At 44.0% G+C, this 23,805-nt stretch overlaps 1 protein-coding gene across 1 annotated transcript in view; it reads right to left on the minus strand.

Annotated features, from left to right (window-relative positions):
- The window catches only part of ESR1 (estrogen receptor 1), a 507,877-nt gene that overhangs the window by 84,904 nt on the left and 399,168 nt on the right, over nt 1-23,805 (minus strand). The window contains exon 5 of the mRNA XM_063917872.1: nt 11,172-11,310. Within this exon, the coding sequence (XP_063773942.1) occupies nt 11,172-11,310 (139 nt within the window). The remainder of the gene's footprint in view (nt 1-11,171; nt 11,311-23,805) is intronic.

Below are 23,805 nucleotides of genomic sequence, written 5' to 3' on the forward strand. Positions count from 1 at the left end.
GTAGTTCACTTACTGTGACCAACCTTTCTGTAACAAAATGTATATTTCAAAATAATCATCCTCAGAGATTCCAGCAGATATTCATTTTATATAAAACTCACTGTGTTTTATTTTCCATTTCATAAAAGCATTTTAAACCACTTTGTGTATGTTTCAAAGGCAAGATAAATCTGCTAAAGGTAAATTAAATTTCATGATTATTCCATAATACACGGGAAATGTTAAGGTAAAAAAAAAAACAATATTAAAACTGGAAAATAAATTAAGTGGATACATGAAATAGTTAGAAGCATATCCAATCAGCTGCATGGTTTATCAGTCCCCTCATCTATTTCTCTAATTAGGTGTTGATTTTATTATATATACTAATGTTTGCTTGTAACTTTGCTCGAGTGGATGTCTGTTATTGCCCAGCCGAAGACAATAGTTCCATCTAATATTGTGATGTATATTTTATATTGTACACATTGATCACAAAATTTCATTGTAAACAATATTTGCCGATTTTACTTCAGGAATTAACACAATAAAATGCTTGGGGCAACTAACTCATGAACAAGCCATGTAAAGCTGCCCATGGGAGAAGAAGCTGGTCCTGGGTTTTATGCCTGCAGCCCTGAGCATTCTCGGGTGTACAAAATATGTGTATATAGTCAGTGTATATATATAACTTATAGACATATAGTAATTTTGGACTTGAGGCGCCTGCACACTGCATGCAGGATGCAGTTAAGTTCCCAACAGTCGGGATCCAGCGGTCAAAATCCCGACACCCATTAAAATGCTGGTGATCGGAATCCCGACCGCCGCCCAGAAACCCCACTTGGGTGGTGGTAAATGCCACCACCCGAGGGGGAATAGACGGTCACCACCAGGCCCGAAGCGCAGCGAACACAGCACGCCTGCAAGGGGAGACGCTGTGCTCGAAGTCAGGATTCTGAGTGTAGGGATTTCGGCATCGGAATTTCGACCGCTGGGATTCTGCCAGTCAGGATTTCATACTGAACCCCTGCACGCGCCAACTACTCGTCAAGTGTCTGGTTTTTCCTTTATTGCTCCTCTCCCTGATGTTAGATAGAGATCATACATACTGTACTACTGTTTCTTTCAAGGTCATTAAGATATACAACAGAGACAATGTGATCCAAATTCATCCAGCAATTTTTGCGTGATGCCAGAACGAACAGACAGAAAGACAAAAATTCTGTTTTTTTCTTCTCCATAGTTCATAAACAGTCTCTAAAAGTGGGCAATACAGATGGTGCAATGGTTAGCATTACTGCCTCACAGCACTAAGGTCATTGTTTCATTCCCACCATGACCCAATCCAAAAATATACTGGTAAAAAAATAGCCGTAGTGTGTGTGTGTGCGTGTACATGGGGAGACATGGGCCAAGTGGTTCTTATCTGCAATCAATTTCTACATTATGTTAAGTATATTTCTAAAAAAAAAATTGCTATGTACAGACACAACCCTTATAGTTTTATTGTACATATAGATTAGCCTTACAATTAACTATTTTCTTTTCATTTTCAACACTTTGTGGGACATTCTCACCTTTTCTCCTCTACAGAGGTTTCTTCTTTCGATGTGCAACCCTGTTTGTCATTTATCCTTTATTCTACACAGTTGTATATTTTTGGTTGTGGATAATGTTGGGATGTTGCTATTGGATCATTTTCAGGACTTTATTTTAGACATGATGTGGTACAGTATGTGATAAATATGTGAAATAACAGTAGTGTTTGGAGACTGTAGATGTGTGTTATACTGGATCTCTCTGGAATATACAGATGGAGCCATGCTAATCGTGGCCCCGTCTGTGCCTGGGTGCGTCCGGCTAGGTGCGCCTATTGCAGCTAAATTCACTACTACTCCGTGCACTCCCGTAGCGGGGCTAATCACCTAGTCCCGGTGGGAGTGCACATTTGTGATGGAGCCGCACTAGATGAGTGCAGCTCCATCTGCACATCACTGACTGGTGGAAGGGGGCAGAGTTCATATTACCAACTGTTATTAAATTCCAACATGACATCATTTTCATGTTTTACTTAACTTTATATATATGGATTGTCTTTGGGGGTTAAAGAAATCAGTAGTCATGTAAGTGTGGACGTTCCCAAGATGGCCACTTGCTGATGTGTCTGGCTGTGATGGCACCTGGTGGTGAAACTAGTTTAGTTCTACTTGGGTGCACAGAAGCAAGGGTACAGACTGCAGAGTAGGAGGTAGATGCTGCAGGGGGAGGTGTAGCACAGCAAGCCCCGCAGACTCCCTCGCATCAGACTTATGCAGGTGGAGGCTTGCAAGAAGGACATCATTTGCATCTGCTCCAAGAACTCATTGGACAACAACCTTGCTATTCTGGGGTACCTACAGCACATCCATACACATCAAACATACATCTGTCACATACACAGACCTGGGACTACCAATACATTATATAATGTATACAGACATACATCAAACACACAGAGACACACACACCTACAGTAACCCAGGAATATACGTACACACACATACCTGTGCATGCTCAGAAATAAATGTGAATATCTGTCTATATTCAGACTTGGCCGAATTTACGTGGCCACACCACCTTCATCCATCCACTTATCAGTGTAGACTTGTACTAGTCCTATCCTTGGTGGAAGAGATCCATCTGCAATCAGGCGGATTTCTGTATACGGTCAACTCTGAATAGCCTGCAATTCAGTCTACACAGCTACGACATGTCCACGGCACACTGAACCGACATGCGAACACCTAGTTGCTGCACAGTTACACCAATTATGCCAAAGGTGGAGTTGTGGGTGATACTATATGTGTACAAATCTGAGTTGCCTATAGTAATTCAAAGCTGCAACGCAGTTGGTAAGACCCAGAGAAGAATTGCATGCAAGCTGATCCAGACTGTAACAGGTCAATGTATCAAGCTGTCATAACACCCGTTTTTGAATCCCCCCCACCCAAAAAAAGGGGTTATTTCAATATGTACAAAATACTATTCTGTGGACAGATCAGAGACTTCTATAGCTGCACCTGAATGTCCTATGACATCATCGCCATAGTCGGCTAAGGCATTCTAATAACTTATCAAACGACAAACAGCTCAACATTTAAAGTTAATTGCAAAAATGTTATGTTTTTTTTAGGGATTCTGGTCAGTTTTGCCCTGCCGGTGATATTCCCTAGTTTATTCACCTAGTTAAGCCTGTCACACGGTTGTAGTACACTGTACAGTTCCCAGACTGCCTGTCTGTTCCTGAGTCCTGGTTCCCAGCCTTTGTGTACCTGCATTCCTGTGTCCTGCCTCAGTCCTCTGTGTACTGTCCCTGCCAGTCTTGCACCCGTGCCTTGTTGGATCCTGTACTCTACCTGCTATTCCATGTCAATTACTGCTCCATGTCATTGTCTTGTCATGGTCCTCCAGTTACTCTCATGTTTGGTCCTGATCAAAGTCCAGGCTCCTGCCAAGTCACTGTGATTATATTCTTCTAGCTCTGGTTCTGAGTACATCCACTCCAGCTGTGCCTGTAGTTGCAAGTCTGCATCAAACTACAGTATCTCCGGAACGGGTGTGTATTGTGTGAACGGTGGTCAGCATACCGTTGCCGGCATCCTAACAGTGGAATGGGGGGGGCGAGTGCAACAAGTGCCTTGCGGGCTTGCTGCACTCATCACAGTGCAGGCTCGGTTGCGACCTGCGGTCACCACAGGTTCTATTCCCACTCTATGGGTGTCGTGGACACCCACGAGTGGGAATAGTCCCTGTTGGTCAGCATGCCAACCGTCGGGATTGTGAGGGTGCGGGATGTAGGGGGAGGTAATGTGACCGGCGGTCAGTCACATAACTACATCCCCTCCGGAACATATGAACCTGTACTAAAGTCACTGTTTAGCCCCTGAGTTTGCATCCTGTCTATTATTGCAGACTGTGGCCTAGTCACATTCAGCAAATAGGTTCATGCTGTCAGCACTCTGCTTTTAATCACAGTACACACCCAGCACCTGTTTGTTTCTCAGCAGTTAACCATCGCTTGGCTGTATTCACCTGCAGCAAACATATTTTCACTCCAGTTATCATTTCCCATCACCAGTGCATATCCGGTCCTGCAATCTACAGTCACCATATCTTGTCAAGACTGTCTGCAATTACCATTTCTGTATCCAGTCTGCCTGCAATTAACTCTTGCTTTGCCAGCTGCTACACTCCAAGTTTATTACCTTGCGGTCTCCAGCCTATTGTGTGAGCCCCTACTGCTAGAAATTTAAGTCCACGTGGCATCTCAAGTACCGGTGAGCACATACAGCTCTATCAAAACAGGAGCGGCTGTTATTGGCAGAAGACCCTCTCACTGGCACTAGGGGTCTCACACACATAGCGCTGGAATCCCTTAACACCATCCCCATTCTGTGCAGCTCATGATGCATGTGCAGTTGCAAAGAATCACTATATTGTATGTGTCCACATTCGGACCTACAAGAGACTCGGATACATTTTTTAAAGTGCAGGTTTTAAGAGGTGGAGATTCTATTTATCATTTATCTAGCACCTTCTAGAAGATAATACTTACAATCTGCCCATTTCCACTTCTAAAAAAAATGCACTTTAGTAAATATAACCCTCAAAATTAGACACCCGTCTTTATCCTTGCACTTACTAATACTGCTACCTGTAATTACTCACACATAGATGTTTTGTTGCTAAGAAAGTACAACATGAATCACATACATAGCCTATGTAAAAGTGAACTGTCAGCCTGTTAGAGGGGTCACATGCTTTCCATTCTGTAAATGCCAATCTTTGCATTTGACATGAGTTGATACTGTAGATGCCTCCACTCCAGAAACAGAAAAATATGTAAATGACTTCATTTTTTTTCTAGAAATTCAGAATTCAGCAACATGTAAGGACAAACAATGTTTTGCAAATAAAATTCATTTTTTTAAAGAGAGTTTCATATCATAGCCTTATCATATTGACATAAGATATCACCCACAAACTCCAATAAATCAGTGTCCACACACATAAGAAAAAAAGTTTTAATTTTAGTATTGTCTGTTTAGTGCAAAGTATTAATGCTGTCTTTAGTATCACCTATTTTAGACCCAATGCACTTAAAGTGGTTATTTTCTTGAATTAGGCAGTAGGCTCTAGTCCATTTAATAACAATTATCCTAGCTCCATGTTTTATTTCTTCTTCCTATTATTCCTCTTTTATATCTCAGCAAAGTGCTTTATGAAAGGTGCAGATGTTTTGTCAAGTATCAACACTAAAAGTATTTTGAAGAACGAAAAATAAAATACTAGTAGCTGGTACTGCTTTTAAGACATACAAAGTATACTGTGAACAGGTGATAGTTCTAGAAGTATCAGACACTTTAGTTTAGAAAAAGGCAAAACACATAAATAAGAAGATTGTCACAGAGGCTACAAAAGCACTCTATGTACTCCTGTTTTATAGCTGAAAATTATATTCTTTTCTCATAAAGATTGGGAGGTGAAAGCAGAAGTAGGTATTGCAGGGGAAAGGATCAGTGCAGGGGCGTTTTAAGTGCAGCCTCTGTTGCGAGCCCCCGCCTCTCCGGCAGCAAGAAAACTCTGGAATAATGCGCATGCAAAGGTCTCTGGGAACACGGTGCCTGCGCCTTGTTCCCGGGAACATCTCCGGTGTGCATGCGCAAATCACTTAGAAATGGCCGTGGCGGCCAAGTGTTTTGTGTCCGCACTGCAGGGCTACTGCCACGGGACTCTGGAGGAGTAAGTATAATATATGGGTGCAGGGTGTGTGGTGTGGGGCACCCTGGACCAAGGGGCCTCTGTGCACCACACACACTTAACCCATTATAGAAACGCTTATGGATCAGCGGACATAGAGGGATAAGAACAAAAAAAATCAACAATGAAAATGTAAGCATTACAGAAACAAAGGTTTAACTTTAAAAGACTGGCAGTAATATCTAGATGTATGAATAAAAATAGTGTATTGACAAATTTTATGTCTACAGAAGTGTTCCTATACACCTAATGTCTATATGCCATATGGCTCAAGATGCCCGGCGCAACTGAGTGGCTCCAAGAGGTATAGAGCACCATCTTTTTCTCTAAATGTATATCTTATTCGCATCACAAAAACAGTGAAAACTCACTTTCAGTGTACTAGATCGCTGGACTGCAACTTTATCTGCACAGGAATTAGTTTTAAACACTTAGGGGGTGATTCAGAGTTGATCGTAGATGTGCTAAATTTAGCACATCTACGATCAGTCACACTGACATGCGGGAGGACGCCCAGCACAGGGCTAATCCGCCCCGCATGTCAGTCCCTGCCCCGTCACACAAGTACAAAAGCATCGCACAGCGGCGATGCTTTAGTGATGGAGGAGTAGCTAACTGCCAGCGCAGCTTGTGCGCGCTGGCAGGGAGCTACTGGTCGCTGCCTAGTTTACAGCAGCTGTGATGTCACGCAGCCGCCGCAGCCCACCCCCCCAACGGACCGCGCCCCCTAAACTGTGGCCAAATGCCGCCGGCCGGCCCCCTCCCACCCAGCGACCACCTCTGCCTGTCAATCAGGCAGAGGCGATCGCTCGCTAAAGACAGCCGTCGGCTGTCTGGCATGCGCAGTTCAGATCCGATTGCTGCTATGCGAAAAAGCACAGCAGCGATCGGGTCTGAATGACCCCCTAAGTCACAGATAAATCACAGCAGAACATTGCATGAAAAACAGCTGAGACTGTTGCATCCAGGGCCGTCTTAACAGCATTGTAGGCCCTGGGCAAAGTAATGCATTGGGGCCCCAACACATCCATTCTCAGAAAACAAACAAAAAAAAATCATAACATGCTCACGGGAACCAATAAAAAAAAAATCAGAACATACTGTACACCTGCTGCGTCGCGCGCCTTCTCTCCACATGCTTTCATACAGTGAATGGCTGTCAGCATTCTTATTGGCTCCAGCCATCCACCAATCAGCATGCTAACAGACATTCACTGTTTGGCTGCAGGCTGGGGGGGCAAGTAGAGAATGTTGCCTCACTGCTCTGATTGTGTGACCACCACCCTCCCCTACGCAAAGGTCCTTAGAATTGTGGGGCCTTGCAGCTAACCAGTGTGCCTCTACATCAGTGATTTTCAACCTTTTTTTACTCGCGGCACACCAAACAATATTTTAAAATTGCCAAGCACACCATCAGTTCCCCACAGAAAAAACTAGACACACACATTGGCCCACACAATAAAAAAATTATAAAAAAAAAAATCCACACATACATTGGCCTACACAGAAAATTGCTCCCCACATAAATCATGTTGCCCTACATAAATCCTATTGCTCCACACATAAATCAATCACATTTCTCCCGACATAAATCCTATTGCTCCCCACATGAATTATTCACATTGTTCCCCCCCACAAATCTTTATTCTCCACACATAAATTCTATTGAAATCCTATTGTTCCCCACAGGAGAAATAAAATATCAAATATTATCAGATGTCCTCCTCCCTGTCTCTCAGTGGCGGGGGTTCATAGTGGAGTTCTGCGAATACTGAGCAGCAGGCGGTCGGGCAGATCTGTATGTGGGTGGGCAAGGAAAGCTGTGTATGCAGGCGGGAACTGGGTGGTGAGAAGCGGTGGCTGTGACCTATGATATCACACCGCCGCATCATCAAGGCATAGGTCACGGCCGTAGCATGACTGATCCTCTAAGAAGAGCCCGGGCCACCAGTTCACTCAGAAGGTGCAGGAAGCTGCTCTGGCTCCGCGGCACACCTTGCATCTGGTCGCGGAACACTAGTGTGCCACGGCACACTGGTTGAAAAAGCCTGCTCTACATTAAGATGGCCCTGGCTGCAACGTAGCACTTTGAATACAGATTCTCAGTTATTCGCACACAGATGTACAAATGTTAAAATCTGGCTCTGGTACTAACCAGTGCCTCCTGAGAAATTTACCTCACCGCACGTCCCTGCATAAAATTGATCAGTGTAATCTAGCAAAGTGGTTTTGTCTCTTCCGGTTGTTTTATTTACGTCAATAAGATGCACATTTTGAGTTAGAAAGATGCTCAGTGTGGCCAAGTCCCCCTGAGACCTGGTACGTCGAGAGGGGCTGTTTGGAGTGACCGAAACCACAGTGTACAAGGACACATCTGTATCTGGAACCTGCAATTGGTCTCCCAAGATGTCATGTATTATGTGCCAGAGCCATAACTAGACATATTGGTGCCCTGTGCCAGAAAGTGAATTGGTTCCCCCCTTCCCCACCCCATATTAAGAATAGGGACAGTGCAAAGGTGTGCATGCAAACTCCTGACTGTGTGGTCACTTTACCTCACAGCCCCATACTGGGCCGTAACTAGTGGTGTGCCAGTGGTGGCTTCCACACAGTGCATATGCACTGTGGGCGTGCACCACTGGCAACACCTGCTTGGCCGCCGCTGCCCACCGCCGCCAATTGCTAGTTGTTCCACCTGGTTACTTCTCACATAGGTAGCTGGGCAGCTGCAGCCTCCTGTCAGTGGTGCTCTGGCTCCACCCCTCCCAACCCCCCACCCCTGTAAGGCAGCTGTAGCACTAAGCTGTGGGCAGTTTCTGGGAGGGATGATGTCTCTCCTAGCCTGCTCTCAGCCTACCCATAGTGCCCTACCGCTGTGAAGAGATGCAGCGTCAGGGCGGGAGGGAGAATGGGGGCAGCTTCTGGGGAGGCAGTTGAGCTGAATGACGGGGAGGACTGTCACATACAAAGGGCTCTACCTGGTGCAACACACAAACACTGTGTATGAGGGGCTCTACCTGGCGCATTGTGTCTAAGGGGCTCAACCTGGTACAAAGTGTCTAAGGGGCTCTACCTGGCATAATGTGTTTAAGGGGCACTACCTGGTGCAACACACACGCACATTGTGTCTGAGGGGCTCTACCTGGCCCATTGTGTCTAAGGGGCTCAACCTAGTACAAAGTGTCTAAGGGGCTCTACCTGGCATAATGTGTTTAAGGGGCTCTACCTGGTGCAACACACACACACACACACACACACACACACACACACACACACACACACACACACACACATTGTGTCTGAGGGGCTCTACCTGGCGCATTGTGTCTAAGGGGCTCAACCTGGTACAAAGTGTCTAAGGGGCTCTACCTGGCATAATGTGTTTAAGGGGCTCTACCTGGCATAATGTGTCTAAGGGCTCTACCTTTTATAATATGTAAAAGATATTCTACCTGATGTAATGTGTCTAAGGGCTCTATATGGCATAATGTGTCTCTAAGGGCTCTACCTGGCGCAATATGTCTAAGAGGCTCTAGCTGGTGCAATGTGTCTAATAATTGAAGAAATTATGATAAATGCATGGAAGACAAAGGTTTTAGACTGTTGGGCTCATGTAGTGTTGGACATCACCACTTTAAATATTTTCTCATGATTGCTGGGACAAATTTAGGGGTGATGACACCTTTAGGCACAACAATAACGGAGCCTCCTCCCCTTCCCAACCTAATTTTATTATTTGCATTGATAGTTATACTGTAAGTTCTCTTTTTATAATAGCCAATTTTATAGAATAATAAAAAAATCCACTAAGATTTTTTTTCTTTGTAATTATGCATACATATTTACTAAGTAGGACAGTTTACAGGGGCAATAGAGTTTATTATTCCCTTAGGCCATTATATGTACTGGGCTATGTGTATTAGGAGCTATCTTGCACAATATGTATAAGGGGCTACGTGGTGCAATGTGAATACTGGGCTACCTGGCGCAATGTATATAATGGGATACCTGGCGCAATGTGTATAAGGGTTTACTTGGTGAAATGTGTATAATGGGCTACCTGGCGCAATGCGTATAAGGGACTACCTGGCACAGTGTGTATAAGGGGCTTCCTGGTGCAGTGTGTATAATGGGCTACCTGGCGCAGTGTGTATAATGGGCTACCTGACAGTGTGTATAAGGGGCTACCTGAAGCAATGTGTTAAATGGGCTTCCTGGAACAATGGGTATAATGTACTACCTGGTGCAATGTGTTTAATGGGCTACCTGGCACAATGTGTATAATGGGCTACTTGGAGCAATGTGTATAAGAGGCTACCTGGTGCAATGGTATAATGAGCTACCTGGTGCAATGTGTATAAGGGGCTACCTGGCATAATTTGTATAAGGGGCTACCTGGCGTCATGTGTATAATGGGCTCTACCTGAAACAATGTGTATAATGGGCTACCTGGTGCAATGTGTATAAGGGGCTCTACCTGGTGCAATGTGTATAAGGGGCTACCTGGCATAATGTGTATAAGGGGCTCTACGTGGTGCAGTGTGTATAATGGGCTACCTGGCATAATGTGCATAATGGGCTCACCTGGCGCAATGTGTATAATGGGCTACCTGGCATAATGTGTATAAAGGGACTCTACCTGGCATACTGTGTATAATGGGCTACCTGGTGAAATGTGTATAATGGGCAACCTAGCATAATGTGTATAAGGGGCTCTACCTGGTGCAGTGTGTATTATGGACTACATGGAGCAATGTGTCTAGGGGGCTTTACCTGGCACAAAAGTGTATAATGGGCTACCTGGCACAATGTGTATAAAGGGGCTCTACCTGGCGTACTTTGTATAATGGGCTACCTGGTGTAACGTGTATAATGGGCTACCTGGTGTAATGTGTATAATGGGCTACCTAGTGCAATATGTCTAAGAGGCTCTACCTGGCGCAATGTGTATAATGGGCTGCATGGCACAATGTGTATAAAGGGGCTCTACCTGTCGTACTGTGTATAATGGGCTACCTGGTGTAATGTGTATAAGTGGCTCTACTGTGGCGTAACGTGTATAAGGGGTACTAATGTGTGGTGCAATGTGACTAATATATACCACTGATCAGTATAATGTAATATGAATTATGTATCCACGCCCCTTCCCCATGAAGCCACGCCCCTATATATTTAACGTGCACCTCCAGCGCGTACTGTCAATTTTTTTAAATACCTCATGGGAAATTCACCAGTGAATGCATGTACTGTATTTTCCAGTTAATATTAATCTATTCATCAAATTTCCCTACAATTAATAAGCATAATTGTTTGAATTCATCCATTCTTTATCCTCTATGCCCCATACTATATCTCCATTATCTGATAAGAGAGATTTAGAAGTCACCTACCTGTCCAGTAGGAGATTAGGAGCAAATGAAAGTTTGCCAGGATGTTCCACGGAGCGCCAGATTAATCCGACCATAAGGATCTCAAGCCAAGCGCATTCCAGGAGATGTACCTGGTCATGGAGATTCAAGTCAACAAAACCTGGAATAACATGAATGTGTGTAGACATTTAATCTTGTGATATTATCAAATTAAGTGATCAGTTCACTAAATAAATGGATTAAATTATTCTGAGGTTAGAATATTTGTTAGAAGTATTTTTTTTACATCACACTTTAAAATTAATGGTAATGTAGCCATAACATTCAGCATACAATGTTGAAGAATTGCTACTACATAGCTAGAAATACAGTATAAAGTAAAATCAAAGTTATATAAAGAAAGGCAATATTAGTAGAAACGGGATCCGGTTAACATGCCGGTTGATGTAATACTGAGGCACAAAATACTGACAACTAAACAACGAACACCAGAATCCCAACAAGAACATCATAAAGTATCTACAGTACAAATGAAATACAGACACAAGCACAATACCAACAATGTGAAAATACCGATAAACACAATACCAACACAACAAAATACCGTCAGTGTTTATATGCCGACATCACAAAATACCAACATTGATCACATCCCGATATTACCAAATACTGACAGTGATCATATCCTGGTCTGTATTTTAATTGTCAGTATACAGTCATTGTCAGCATATTACACATCGGGATAGAAATGATATCCGTATTTTGGTGACGGTATAAACAATGCTGGCCTTTCAAAAGTCGGTAAATCATACTGAATCCGTAGAAACAAGACACAGGTTGCTTTAGTCATTAAAATACCAACATTTTGAAGTTCTTACTTCAGTTAAAAGTAAAATACTGTACATAGGTAATACTACCACTGACCTTATGTGGGATGTAACTGTAGCTGAAGCAGCACATGTAGTGCTACGGGGCCTGCAGTTAGAGCTGCTATCCCTCTACACTGTGATCAGTGCAGAAAAAATAACTGGGCAATACTGTATATGAAACTCATCCATATAACTAAATTTACCCATGCTCACCCTAAACGGTATCCGGTCTCTAGGTCGACAAGACTTAGGTCGACAGTGTCTAGGCCGATCACTTGTTGGTCGACAGGGACTCTAGGTCGACATGTTCTAGGTCGACATGACAAAAGGTCGACATGAGGTATTTAAAAAAAAATTTTTTTGAACTTCATACTTTACGATCCACGTGGACTACAATTGGGAATGGTAATCTGTGCCGGGCGCAGCGGTAGTGGAGCGAGGCACCTTGACTGAAGCATGGCAATCGAAGCGAGCCATGCGAGGGGACACAGTGCACTAATTGGGGTTCCAGATCATTGTACAGAGAAAACAACACCAAAAAAGTGAAAAAACTCATGTCGACCTTATGTCCTGTCGATCTAGATTCCCTGTCGACCTAGAACGCATGTCGACCAACTTACTGTTGACCAATGGTGAATGACCTAGACACAGTCAACCTAACTCTTGTCAACCCTCCATAACACACCCCCCTAAACTCATACATACTGTAGCTACATAGTAACATATGGGGTCATTCCGAGTTGATCGCTTGCTAGCAGTTTTTAGCAGCCGTGCAAACGCATAGTCACCGCCCACGGGGGAGTGTATTGTCGCTTTGCAGGAGTGTGAATGCCTGTGCAGCAGAGAGCCTGCAAACACATTTTGTACAAAACAAGACCAGCCCTGTAGTTACTTATCCTGTGCGATGATTGCTGACACGGTAATGACATCAGATACATGCCCCGGCCACGCCTGCGTTTTTCCAAACACTCCTGGAAAACGGTTAGTTGACACCCATAAACACCCTCTTCCTGTCAATCTCCTTGCGTTCGGCTGTGCGATTGGAATGGTCGCTAGAACCACTGCAAAACCACAAAGGACTTCGTACCCGTATGACGCGTGTGCGCATGGTGGTGCATATGCATGCGCAGATTAGCCATTTTTTTCAATGTCAGTATTCTGACCGCCATGATCCCGACCGGAGGGATCTTGACCGCATCCCCTACAAATAGTGTTTCCTAAACCAACAGTGTGGAAATCAGTCTGTGGCACTGTGTGGAAGGCTTTAGCAAAGTCTAAATAGACTACATCCACTGCTGTAGCAGAGGAGAGAGAACTGCTTAAAAAAATGCTGGGTGGAGAATGCAGCTGGGGGTCAAGCCGAGTTGTTCGCTCGCTAGCAGATTTTAGCAGCATTGCACACGCTAGGCCGCCGCCCTCTGGGAGTGTATCTTAGCTTAGAAGAATAGCGAACGAAAGATTAGCAGAATTGCGAATAGAAAATTCTTAGCAGTTTCTAAGTAGCTCCAGACCTACTCACAGATTGCGATCAGCTCAGGCCGTTTCGTTCCTGGTTTGACGTCACAAACACGCCCTGCGTTCGGCTAGCCACTCCCCCGTTTCTCCAGACACTCCCGCGATTTTCCGTGACACGCCTGCGTTTTTCCGCACACTCCCAGAAAACGGCCAGTTTCCGCCCAGAAACACCCACTTCCTGTCAATCACACCCCGATCACTTCAACAATGAAAATTCTTCGTTCAGACTTGAGTAAATCTACTAAGTTTTGTGCTAAAATATTTACAGCATGCGCACTGCGTACCATGCGCATGCGCATCTTTGCCTTAATTGCTCCGTTGCGAAAATCGGCAACGAGCGAACAACTCGGAATGACCCCCAGTGTACACTGAGGGGGTTATTCAGTATGGAATGCAGATTCTGCTAAAATGCAGAATCTGCAATCTATTCTTTCACATGCTGGGGTCCACCCATCGCAGGGCAAGGCCGCCCAGAATGCAGAATGGCCTGCCCAGTGGCTGCAACTGCAATTTAATTGTGGTTGCAGCCACTGTGGAAGATCCCCTGCAGCCGCAGCTAGACTGCGTATGCAGGAGGTCCGCCGCCATTTTTTAGATCAATGGGGGTAATTCCAAGTTGATCGCAGCAGGACATTTTTTAGCAATTGGGCAAAACCATGTGCACTGCAGGGGGGGGCAGATATAACATTTGCAGAGAGAGCTAGAATTGGATGGGTTATTTTGTTTCTGTGCAGGGTAAATACTGGCTGCTTTATTTTTGCACTGCAATTTAGATTGCAGATTGAACTCACCACACCTAAATCTAACTCTCTCTGCAAATGTTATATCTGCCTCCCCTGCAGTGCACATGGTTTTGCCCAATTGCTAACAAACTTGAAGCTGCGATCAACTCAGAATTACCCCCAATGCTCCATCGCTGCACTCCACCCACCCCGCAAATGCCTCTGTCTGTCAATCAGGCAGTGGAGTTCGCACCCACTACGACCGGAATGCAATAGGTGGCTGCGCATGTGCAGGACGGTACCTGCGTGTGCGTGCTGCTGCTGCTGGGGTTATTGCGGTTGCATCACTTAGCGATGAATAACCCCCTGAGTGTGAATAGAACAAAGGGTACATTTGCCCCATTAACAGTTATATGCAGATAGGCGATGCTAGTGGCAATATTTGATTCTCAGTGAACACAAGAAGGGTCCAGTCAAACTGCCACATGCTCCACTTGGCATATGTTTAATCAAGCCATAGTTCTGTCCACAGTTCCAGTTGAGTTTTGTTTATTTTTATCTCATGTGGCTGGGAACTGTGGTAGGGCACTTATAGTGTATACAAGGAGCTATACTAGAACACTAATACTGGGGACAGGAAGCTGTGGTGTGTGGCACTAATACTGGGTACATGAAGCTGTGCTAGGGCACTAATACTGTGGACAAGAAACTTCTAGGGCACTAATACTGGGGATAAAAGGCACTGCTAGTGCACTAACACAGGGATCAGTAAGATGTGCTAGTGCACTAATAATGAAGAAATTAACCTGTGCTAGTGAACTAATACTGGAGACATGAAGCTATGCTAACACACTAATACTGGAGAAAGGAAGCTGTGCTAGTTCACTAATATTGGAGACAGGAAGCTATGCTAGGGCACTAGTACTGCGGACATGAATCTGTGCTAGTGCACTAATACTGGAGACATGAAGCTATGCTAACACACTAATACTGGAGAAAGGAAGCTGTGCTAGTTCACTAATATTGGAGACAGGAAGCTATGCTAGGGCACTAGTACTGCGGACATGAATCTGTGCTAGTGCACTAATACTGGAGACATGAATCTGTGCTAGTGCACTCATGGGTCTGGGACTCCAGGTCGACAACAAAAAGGTCGACACACCTTAGGCAGACGCCAATTGGACGACACACCTTAGGTCGACATGGACAAATGGTCAACATGGACAAAAGGTCGACAGGAACAAGGTCGACATGGGAAAAGGTCGACATGAGTTCTTAATGTTTTTTTGGTGTTGTTTTCTTCGTAGAGTGACCGGGAACCCCAATTAGTGCACCGCGTCCCCTCGCATAGCTCGCTTCGCTCGGCATGCTTCGGGCATGGTGCGTTCGCTCCGCTTCGCTCGGCACAGATTACCGTTCCAATCGTAGTCCACGTGGATCGTTAAGTATGAAAAGGTAAAAAAAAAAAAAAAAAAAATTGTGAAAAACTCATGTCGACCTTTTTCCATGTCGACCTTGCTCCTGTCGACCTTTTGACCATGTCGACCATTTGTCCATGGCGACATAAGGTGTGTCGACCAATTGACGTCGACCTAAGGTGTGTCGACCTTTTTGTTGTCGACCTGGAGTCCGGATACCGCACTCATACTGGAGACATGAATCTGTGCTAGTGCGCTAATACTGGAGACATGAATCTGTGCTAGTGCACTCATACTGGAGACATGAATCTGTGCTAGTGCACTAATATTGGGGATAGAAAGCTGTGCTAGTGCACTAATATTGGGGATAGGAAGCTATGCTAGTGCACTAATATTGAGGATAGGAAGCTGTGCTAGTGCACTAATATTGGGGATAGGAAGCTATGCTAGTGCACTAATATTGGGGATAGGAAGCTGTGCTAGTGCACTCATACTGGAGACATGAATCTGTGCTAGTGCACTAATATTGGGGATAGGAAGCTGTGCTAGTGCACTAATATTGGGGATAGGAAGCTATGCTAGTGCACTAATATTGGGGATAGGAAGCTGTGCTAGTGCACTCATACTGGAGACATGAATCTGTGCTAGTGCACTAATATTGGGGATAGGAAGCTTTGCTAGTGCACTAATATTGGGGATAGGAAGCTGTGCTAGTGCACTAATATTGGGGAAAAGAAGCTGTGCTAGGGCATTAATATTGGGGATAGGAAGCTATGCTAGTGCACTCATACTGGAAACATGAAGCTGTGCTAGTGCACTCATACTGGAGACATGAATCTGTGCTAGTGCACTAATATTGGGGATAGGAAGCTTTGCTAGTGCACTAATATTGGGGATAGGAAGCTGTGCTAGTGCACTAATATTGGGGAAAAGAAGCTGTGCTAGGGCATTAATATTGGGGATAGGAAGCTATGCTAGTGCACTCATACTGGAAACATGAAGCTGTGCTAGTGCACTCATACTGGAGACATGAATCTGTGCTAGTGCACTAATATTGGGGATAGGAAGCTGTGCTAGTGCACTAATATTGGGGATAGGAAGCTGTGATATTGCACTAATATTGGGGAAAAGAAGCTGTGCTAGGGCATTAATACTGGGGATAAAAGGCACTGTTCGTGCACTCATACTGGAGACATGAATCTGTGCTAGTGCACTAATATTGGGGACAGGAAGCTGTGCTAGGGCATTAATATTTAGGACATTAAGCTGTGCTAGTATACTAAGCCCATATAAAATAGCTTGCATGTTGTAGGCACTGGCATATTTCGGGCTATTTAGCCTGTAAATGTAAAACATCAACAATTTAAAAGGCAAAAGCAGGTTGTAGGGAAAACTTGATACACTGTACAAGGTAACTGAATAACAACTGTAGCTGTTTGGGATACTTATTCAGATGTTATGCATTAGTGTATGGCTGCAGTATTTTATTTCATAATTATATAATTTAAATAACATGAATTGATTTAATCACAAAACTTACAGGAGTGGCCCAAGGAGAGATGGAAAGTAATCAGATAATCAAGGATTGGTGGAACAGAGGATAAAAACTGAATAACTGTATGGTGTGTGGTTCCTTCTCCTTAGCCTGTACTAAATATATATTTTACTATAAACAATGAAAAACTGTGAATAGCATATTGCATATATATTTTGTTTCAGATGTTTTTTTTTCTGTTGTTATTCTGTGGGCTTAATGCCAGATTAAGGTCCACATGGGCATGGAGCTGAAATTTATAAAGGGCCTATTGTGCGATACCACAGGGTGTGTGTCCAATGTAGTGGGGGTGTGACTAGTGATATAGGCATGTGGTCTACACAGAGGGGGTGGCCTGTGCCAGGTTGTGTGGCTAGCACTATGGAGGACATATCTATCGCCTACCTTCAATCCCCTCATTGGCCCTCATTCCGAGCTGTTCGCTCGCTAGCTGCTTTTAGCAGCTGTGCAAATGCTAAGCCGCCGCCCTCTGGGCGTGTATCTTAGCTTAGCAGAAGTGCGAACGAAAGGATCGCACAGCGGCTACAAAATATTTTTGTGCAGCTTCAGAGTAGCTCCAGACCTACTCCTAGCTTGCGATCACTTCAGACTATTTAGTTCCTGTTTTGATGTCACGAACACGCCCTGCGTTCGCCCAACCACGCCTACGTTTCCCCAGCCACTCCTGCGTTTTTATCTGACACGCATGCGTTTTTACACACACTCCCCGAAAACGGCCAGTTACCTCCCAGAAACACCCACTTCCTGTCAATCACTCTGCGGCCAGCAGTGCGATTGAAAAGCATCGCTAGACCTTGTGTGAAACTGGGCCATTGTGAAAGTACGTCGCACGTGTGCATTGCGCCGCATACGCATGCGCAGAATTGACGTTTTTTTGCCTGATTGCTGTACAGTGGCCGAAAACAACTAGCGAACAACTCAGAATGACCACCATTGTCCTTTCCCTCTTGACTCACATATAGCATGCACCACCTGTTTTTTTATTGCCCATTGAGCAAAATATTTTAAAACAAAAATACAAACTTTGGTTTCATTCAGATTTTGTGTAAATTCTTTACACACTATTAGGCACTGAATTATATAATAGATAGATAGATCGATAGATCGATAGATCGATAGATAGAGCTGGGTATGGGGAGCGCCAAGATGATTGAATCAATAAATATGGCATCTAATTCCCCCTTATTGTACCAGTATCATTTAATATTCTCCACTTCCCACATATTTGTTATGAGGTAATGAGAATGGAACCATATTCCTCCTATTTGGTCTAATCAGAGACCATTCAACCTGAGTACACCCAAGAATAATACAAATAACAGCTAATGACTTTACATTAACTTTACTTACATTTAATTCACTGTTTTTTTTTTCCAAAAACACATAAAAATACATTTAAAACTTATGTTCACATACTGTATATATGTAGAGATCATGACCATTGAGGGATGGACCTTAGCGGTATACAATTAGCTGCAGTAATTTACAGTGGCTAATTGATCCCCCAATGAGCCCCAAAAACTGTCAGTTATCTGGGATTTTTTTTTTTTTTTTTTTTGCGATAATGAGCCTAGCCTAGGTGTTTTTGGACAAAAATAGACAATTTTTCGTCTGAAAAATATGGGGATTAAATTGATAGGGCTGAAAAAATCATGAAAATATTTAAAAAAATCACGTAAACCGCCTGATTTTGGTGGGGAAAAAAAATTCCAGGGCTAATTGTGTAGCTCCCCTTAGTATTATATAATAATGGTTAGATCAGAATGAAAGATTTGGAGCACTTCCTATGTAATTTGTAGTGGTGTGACTACTATAATAGGGGTTTATTACTTTATTGATTGTGACTCTACCAGAAAATACAATTTATATATCTTCTAGTGATAAATAAAGAAGCCAGTGTTCCTAATGCATGTGTTACTGTATATCCTATATTGAGAATAGGATAAAATATAATTATGTGAAGTAATGTAACTTTATAACAGCACAGTATAGGCCTTAGTCAGGTTTGTTAGCAAACCAAAAAAGCACACTGATGGGCAAAACCATGTTGTACTGCAGGTGGGGCAGATGCACAGAATATAACCCACCCAAATCTAAATCTCTCTGCACATGTTACATCTGCCCCACCTGCAGTGTAACATGGTTTTGCCCGATTGCTTACTATTTTGTTTGCTTACAATCCTGAATAACCCCCTATATCTGATACTAGTTCTTATTTATTTTATCTCCAAAACCACGACATTCACTCTCATTTGCTCCAATGCCCTGATTCAGAGTTGCAAGCAAAGACAAAAAAATGCATGACTGGGCAAAACCATGTTGCACAACAAGTGGGGCAGATGTAACATGTGCAGAGAGATTAGATTTGGGTGGGGTATATTCAAACTGAAATCTATATTGCAGTGTAAAAATAAAGTGGTCCAGTATTTGAGGGATACATGCAAAAGCAGCCTGTATTTACCCTGCACCAAAAAATATATAACCCAACAAAAGATAAATCTATCTGTACATATTATATCAGCCCCACCTGCAGTGTGCTTTTTGGCTCTGTTTAAAACTCTGAATCAGGCCCTAAGTTTGTTATCACATGGACAATTTGTGCCCCACATATTTTATACTACATCTTTTTCCATTCTGCTGTACTTAGGGTCTAATTCAGAAATGTATGGAGTGGGGCCAGCATCACAGATAACGGGGGGCCTGTCAGCCACACTTTCTGGGCGTGCTGAACCCAGTGGCTTTGTCCTTGGACGCAGCTGCACTGGCTTCAGCAGCTTAAATTCCATACTCATTGTTCATCAGATAATCCGGTTTTCAATGCTACACTTCCTTCAGCATTAGCATATTATTGCACAGCAGCTGTGTCCAAAAATGCAGCTGCTGTGTGAATAGCGTACATCTCTGAATCATTATCAGACCCTTAGTACCGAATGGAATTCTAGCATAGCTGATATGTGATACACAGTAAAATTGGGTATGGTTCGTTGGGTCGACCCAACTTAGGTCGACAGTCATTAGGTCGACCGCTGAAGGTCGACATGGGCATTAGCTCGACATGCACTAGGTCGACATGCACTAGGTCGACAGGTGGAAATGTCGACATGAGTTTTTGAACTGTTTTTGGTGTCGTTTTCTTCGTAAAGTGATGGGGAACCCCAATTAGTGCACCGTGTCCCCTCGCATGGCTCGCCATGCTTCGGGCAAGGTGATTTGCTCCGCTACCGCTTCGCTCGGCACAGGTTACCGTTCCAATCGTAGTCCACGTGGATCGTCAAGTATGTAAAAATCCCCCAAATTATTTTTTTTACAAAAAAACTCATGTCAACCTTTTGACCTGTCGACCTAGGACATGTTGACCTAATGACCATGGTGACCTATTGACCATGTCGACCTAATGCATGTCGACCTGCAGCGGCCGACCTAATGACTGTCGACCTAAGCTGGGTCGACCTAATGACCGTATCCCGTAAAATTGTTGCCAGGAAAGCTGTTCTGATAAATTGAATAATAATAATAACTAATCCCCTCTCTCTTCTGACTGGATATAATCTATCAATGCTTCCATAACTGTCTACAAATTTTCTTATCCTGAGCAACTATGAATTGATACAGCGTGTACAATAATAAGCAGGTTGATAACATGCTAATAGTGATTTGCATATGCCTTATATAATTTGTTTTTATAAGGGTGCACCAAATCCAATTAATTAAAATAACAAATTAGGTTAGTTCTTAATTATATCTAAACATTCATTTGGATTTTGAAACTAAGTACAGGGAGTCATTAACGAAGAGCCTCACCCAGTTACAATAAAAAGCAAAGTAAAGGGGGGTACACACGTAGCGATGTGTGCTTAAATTCTAAGCAATCTGACTAGATTGCTTAGAAATTAAGCACACATCTCTCTGTGTGTATGCCGGCTCTAGATGTGTTATGCATGCATGCCAAATCTAGTTAGATCGCTCACTTCACTGCTGGGTGAAGTGAGCGTCTACCCGCCCTCCCCCCTCACTCAGCACACATCGCGCGTGAGAGAGATGTGTGCTGAGCATTCTGTGCTAGATCACTCAGCACACATCGATATGTGTGTATCCCCCATTAGACTTATCTATGCTACAGCAAGCTTGTGATGTAACTGTAACTGGTCCCCAAACACTTCACGACCCAATTTACTAGTAGTGGCTATGTGAAATACCAAACATGTAAAAGGATTGATAAGGTAAACTAATGAAAGAGAGAGACCACATGTATGTTTATCTTGCATTTTGTTGTCATTTAGTAAAATCCACCCCAAACCAAATAGAATGCAACTTCTCCAAGCAATAACTCTACGCCTTGCTCTGAAATGGCTGGCAAGTCAAGGTTTGGATAATCAATGAACCCCTAAGGAAATGTCAGAAAGCAAATCTTGCTAATAGGCTGGATATCTTGCCAAACGTCTGCTATTTAATGTCCAGCTAGTGTGTAGCATGCCTCCTCCCTATGGTTCTAGTAGGTATAATCATAATTATATTTTCTTTATAAAGCACCAACATACGCAGTGCTGTAGACTGAAAGGATCGTGATAAAAATAATTGCTATACAATAAAATAAAACAGAATATAAAAAAGGTACTGCCCAAATAAGCACCCAATCTTATAGTTGTGTGGAGCACGTAGTGGAATAAGAATTCTACAGTAGGTGATAGTGTGGAAAATGCTACTAAAATCATTGTGTACAATTGTAAAGTGCAACAGAATTTGCTGCGCTATATAAGAAACTCTGGCGTAACTATTGCCCCCGCAGCCACTGCAGTGGCTTGGAGGCACATGGCTGTGGGGGCGCTGCCGCCACTGATTGCTGCTGTGAGTTTTGGGAAGGAGCCGGAGGGCACAGCGCACGCCTCTTCTGTGTGTCCCTCTTGGGTCTCCGGCGGCGGCGTGTCTGTTAAATGAAGTGCCGGTTCATGAGCCAATCAGAGCACGCAGACCAGCAGCTGCCGATCCACGAGCTCTGATTAGCTCACGAACTGGCACTTCATTTGACAGACACGCCGCTGGAGACACACACAGGATGGACACAGCCAGGAGAGGTGCACGCTGTGCCCTCCGTCTCCTTCCCAAAACTCACAGCAGCAGGGGAGCCCGGGGAGGGTGTGTAACTGGCACTGGGGGGCATATTTGGCACTGGGGGGGGGTAAATGTGTAACTGGCACTGGGGGGGCATATGGGGCACTGGGGGCATATGTGTATCTGGCACTGGGGGGCATATTTGGCACTGGGGGCATATGTGTTTCTGACACTATGGGGGCATATTGTGGGGAATATCTGGCTGTGGGGAATATCTGGCACTGGGGGCACATGTGGTACTGGAAGCATAGCCCTAGCAACAAGCATTACCCCCTGGTAACAAGCACAACACCCAGCTCATGAAATCCTTGGCAACAGCATTACCCCCTAGCAACGAGCATGACACCCAGTGCATGAAACCCCTGGCAACGGATATTACCCTCTGGCAACAAGCTTGAAGCCCAGCACATGATACCTCTGGCAACGAGCATAACACCTAGCGCATGAAACCCTTGGCAACGAGCATGACAAACTGAGCATGAAAACCCCTGGCACCGTGCATGGAACCAAAAGCATGAAACCCCTGGCAACGAGCAGGTACTTTAAAAGTAATTAGAAGCCTTACTGTGGGGCTTAATGTGTAATGGGCATTGCAGTGTGTGGCATAATGTATCACAGGCATTACGGTGTGTGGTATACTATATCGCGGGCATTGTGGTATGTGGTATAATGTCTCAGGGGCATTGCAGTGTGTGACATAATGTATAACGGGCATTGCAGTTTGTGGCATAATGTATCTCGGACATTGTAGTGTGTGGCATAATGTATCACAGACATTGCGGTGTGTGTCATAATGTGTCACAGGCATTGTATGTGCTATAATGTATCAGGGGCATTGCAGTGTGTAGCATAATGTATAACGGGCATTGCGATGCGTGGCATAATGTTTCACAGGCATTACGGTGTATGGCATAATGTGTCAGGCGCATTACGGTGTGTGGCATATTGTGTCATGGGCATTATTGTGTGTGGCATGTCTAAGGGCCATTGCAGTATGTGGCATAATGTATACTCAGCATTACTATAAGGAGGAAAAATGACAAATAATGTAAGGGGCATGAATCAGGATTATTTTTTTTACCTGTGCTGGCCAACGTCTGGGCGTGCAGATTGCAAAACTGGGGTATATGGTAGTCTTTTCCTGCAATGACACGCCCCTTTATGTAAAGCCACGCCCATTTCAGCAAGTCCACAACACTTTTTTTTGCAGTGCGCGCATTCATCCCTTTGCTAGTGGCAATTATGGGTGGGGCGGCGCCAGAGAATGTTTTGGCTTGGGGGAGAAACATTTCTAGTTACGCCACTGAAGAAACTGTTAATAAATAAATTAATAAAATAAAAGCAGCCATTGGCAAATAGTATTTTTGTGCATCCCCCATTGGAATAATGCCGTTAGAACAGGGAGAATCTGTGGACGGTGAATACATGAAATATGAACCAGTGCCTGTAGAAATCCCAAGACTGTCC

This window comes from Pseudophryne corroboree, chromosome 4, assembly GCF_028390025.1.
Source record: "Pseudophryne corroboree isolate aPseCor3 chromosome 4, aPseCor3.hap2, whole genome shotgun sequence".
Classification (NCBI taxonomy): domain Eukaryota; kingdom Metazoa; phylum Chordata; class Amphibia; order Anura; family Myobatrachidae; genus Pseudophryne; species Pseudophryne corroboree.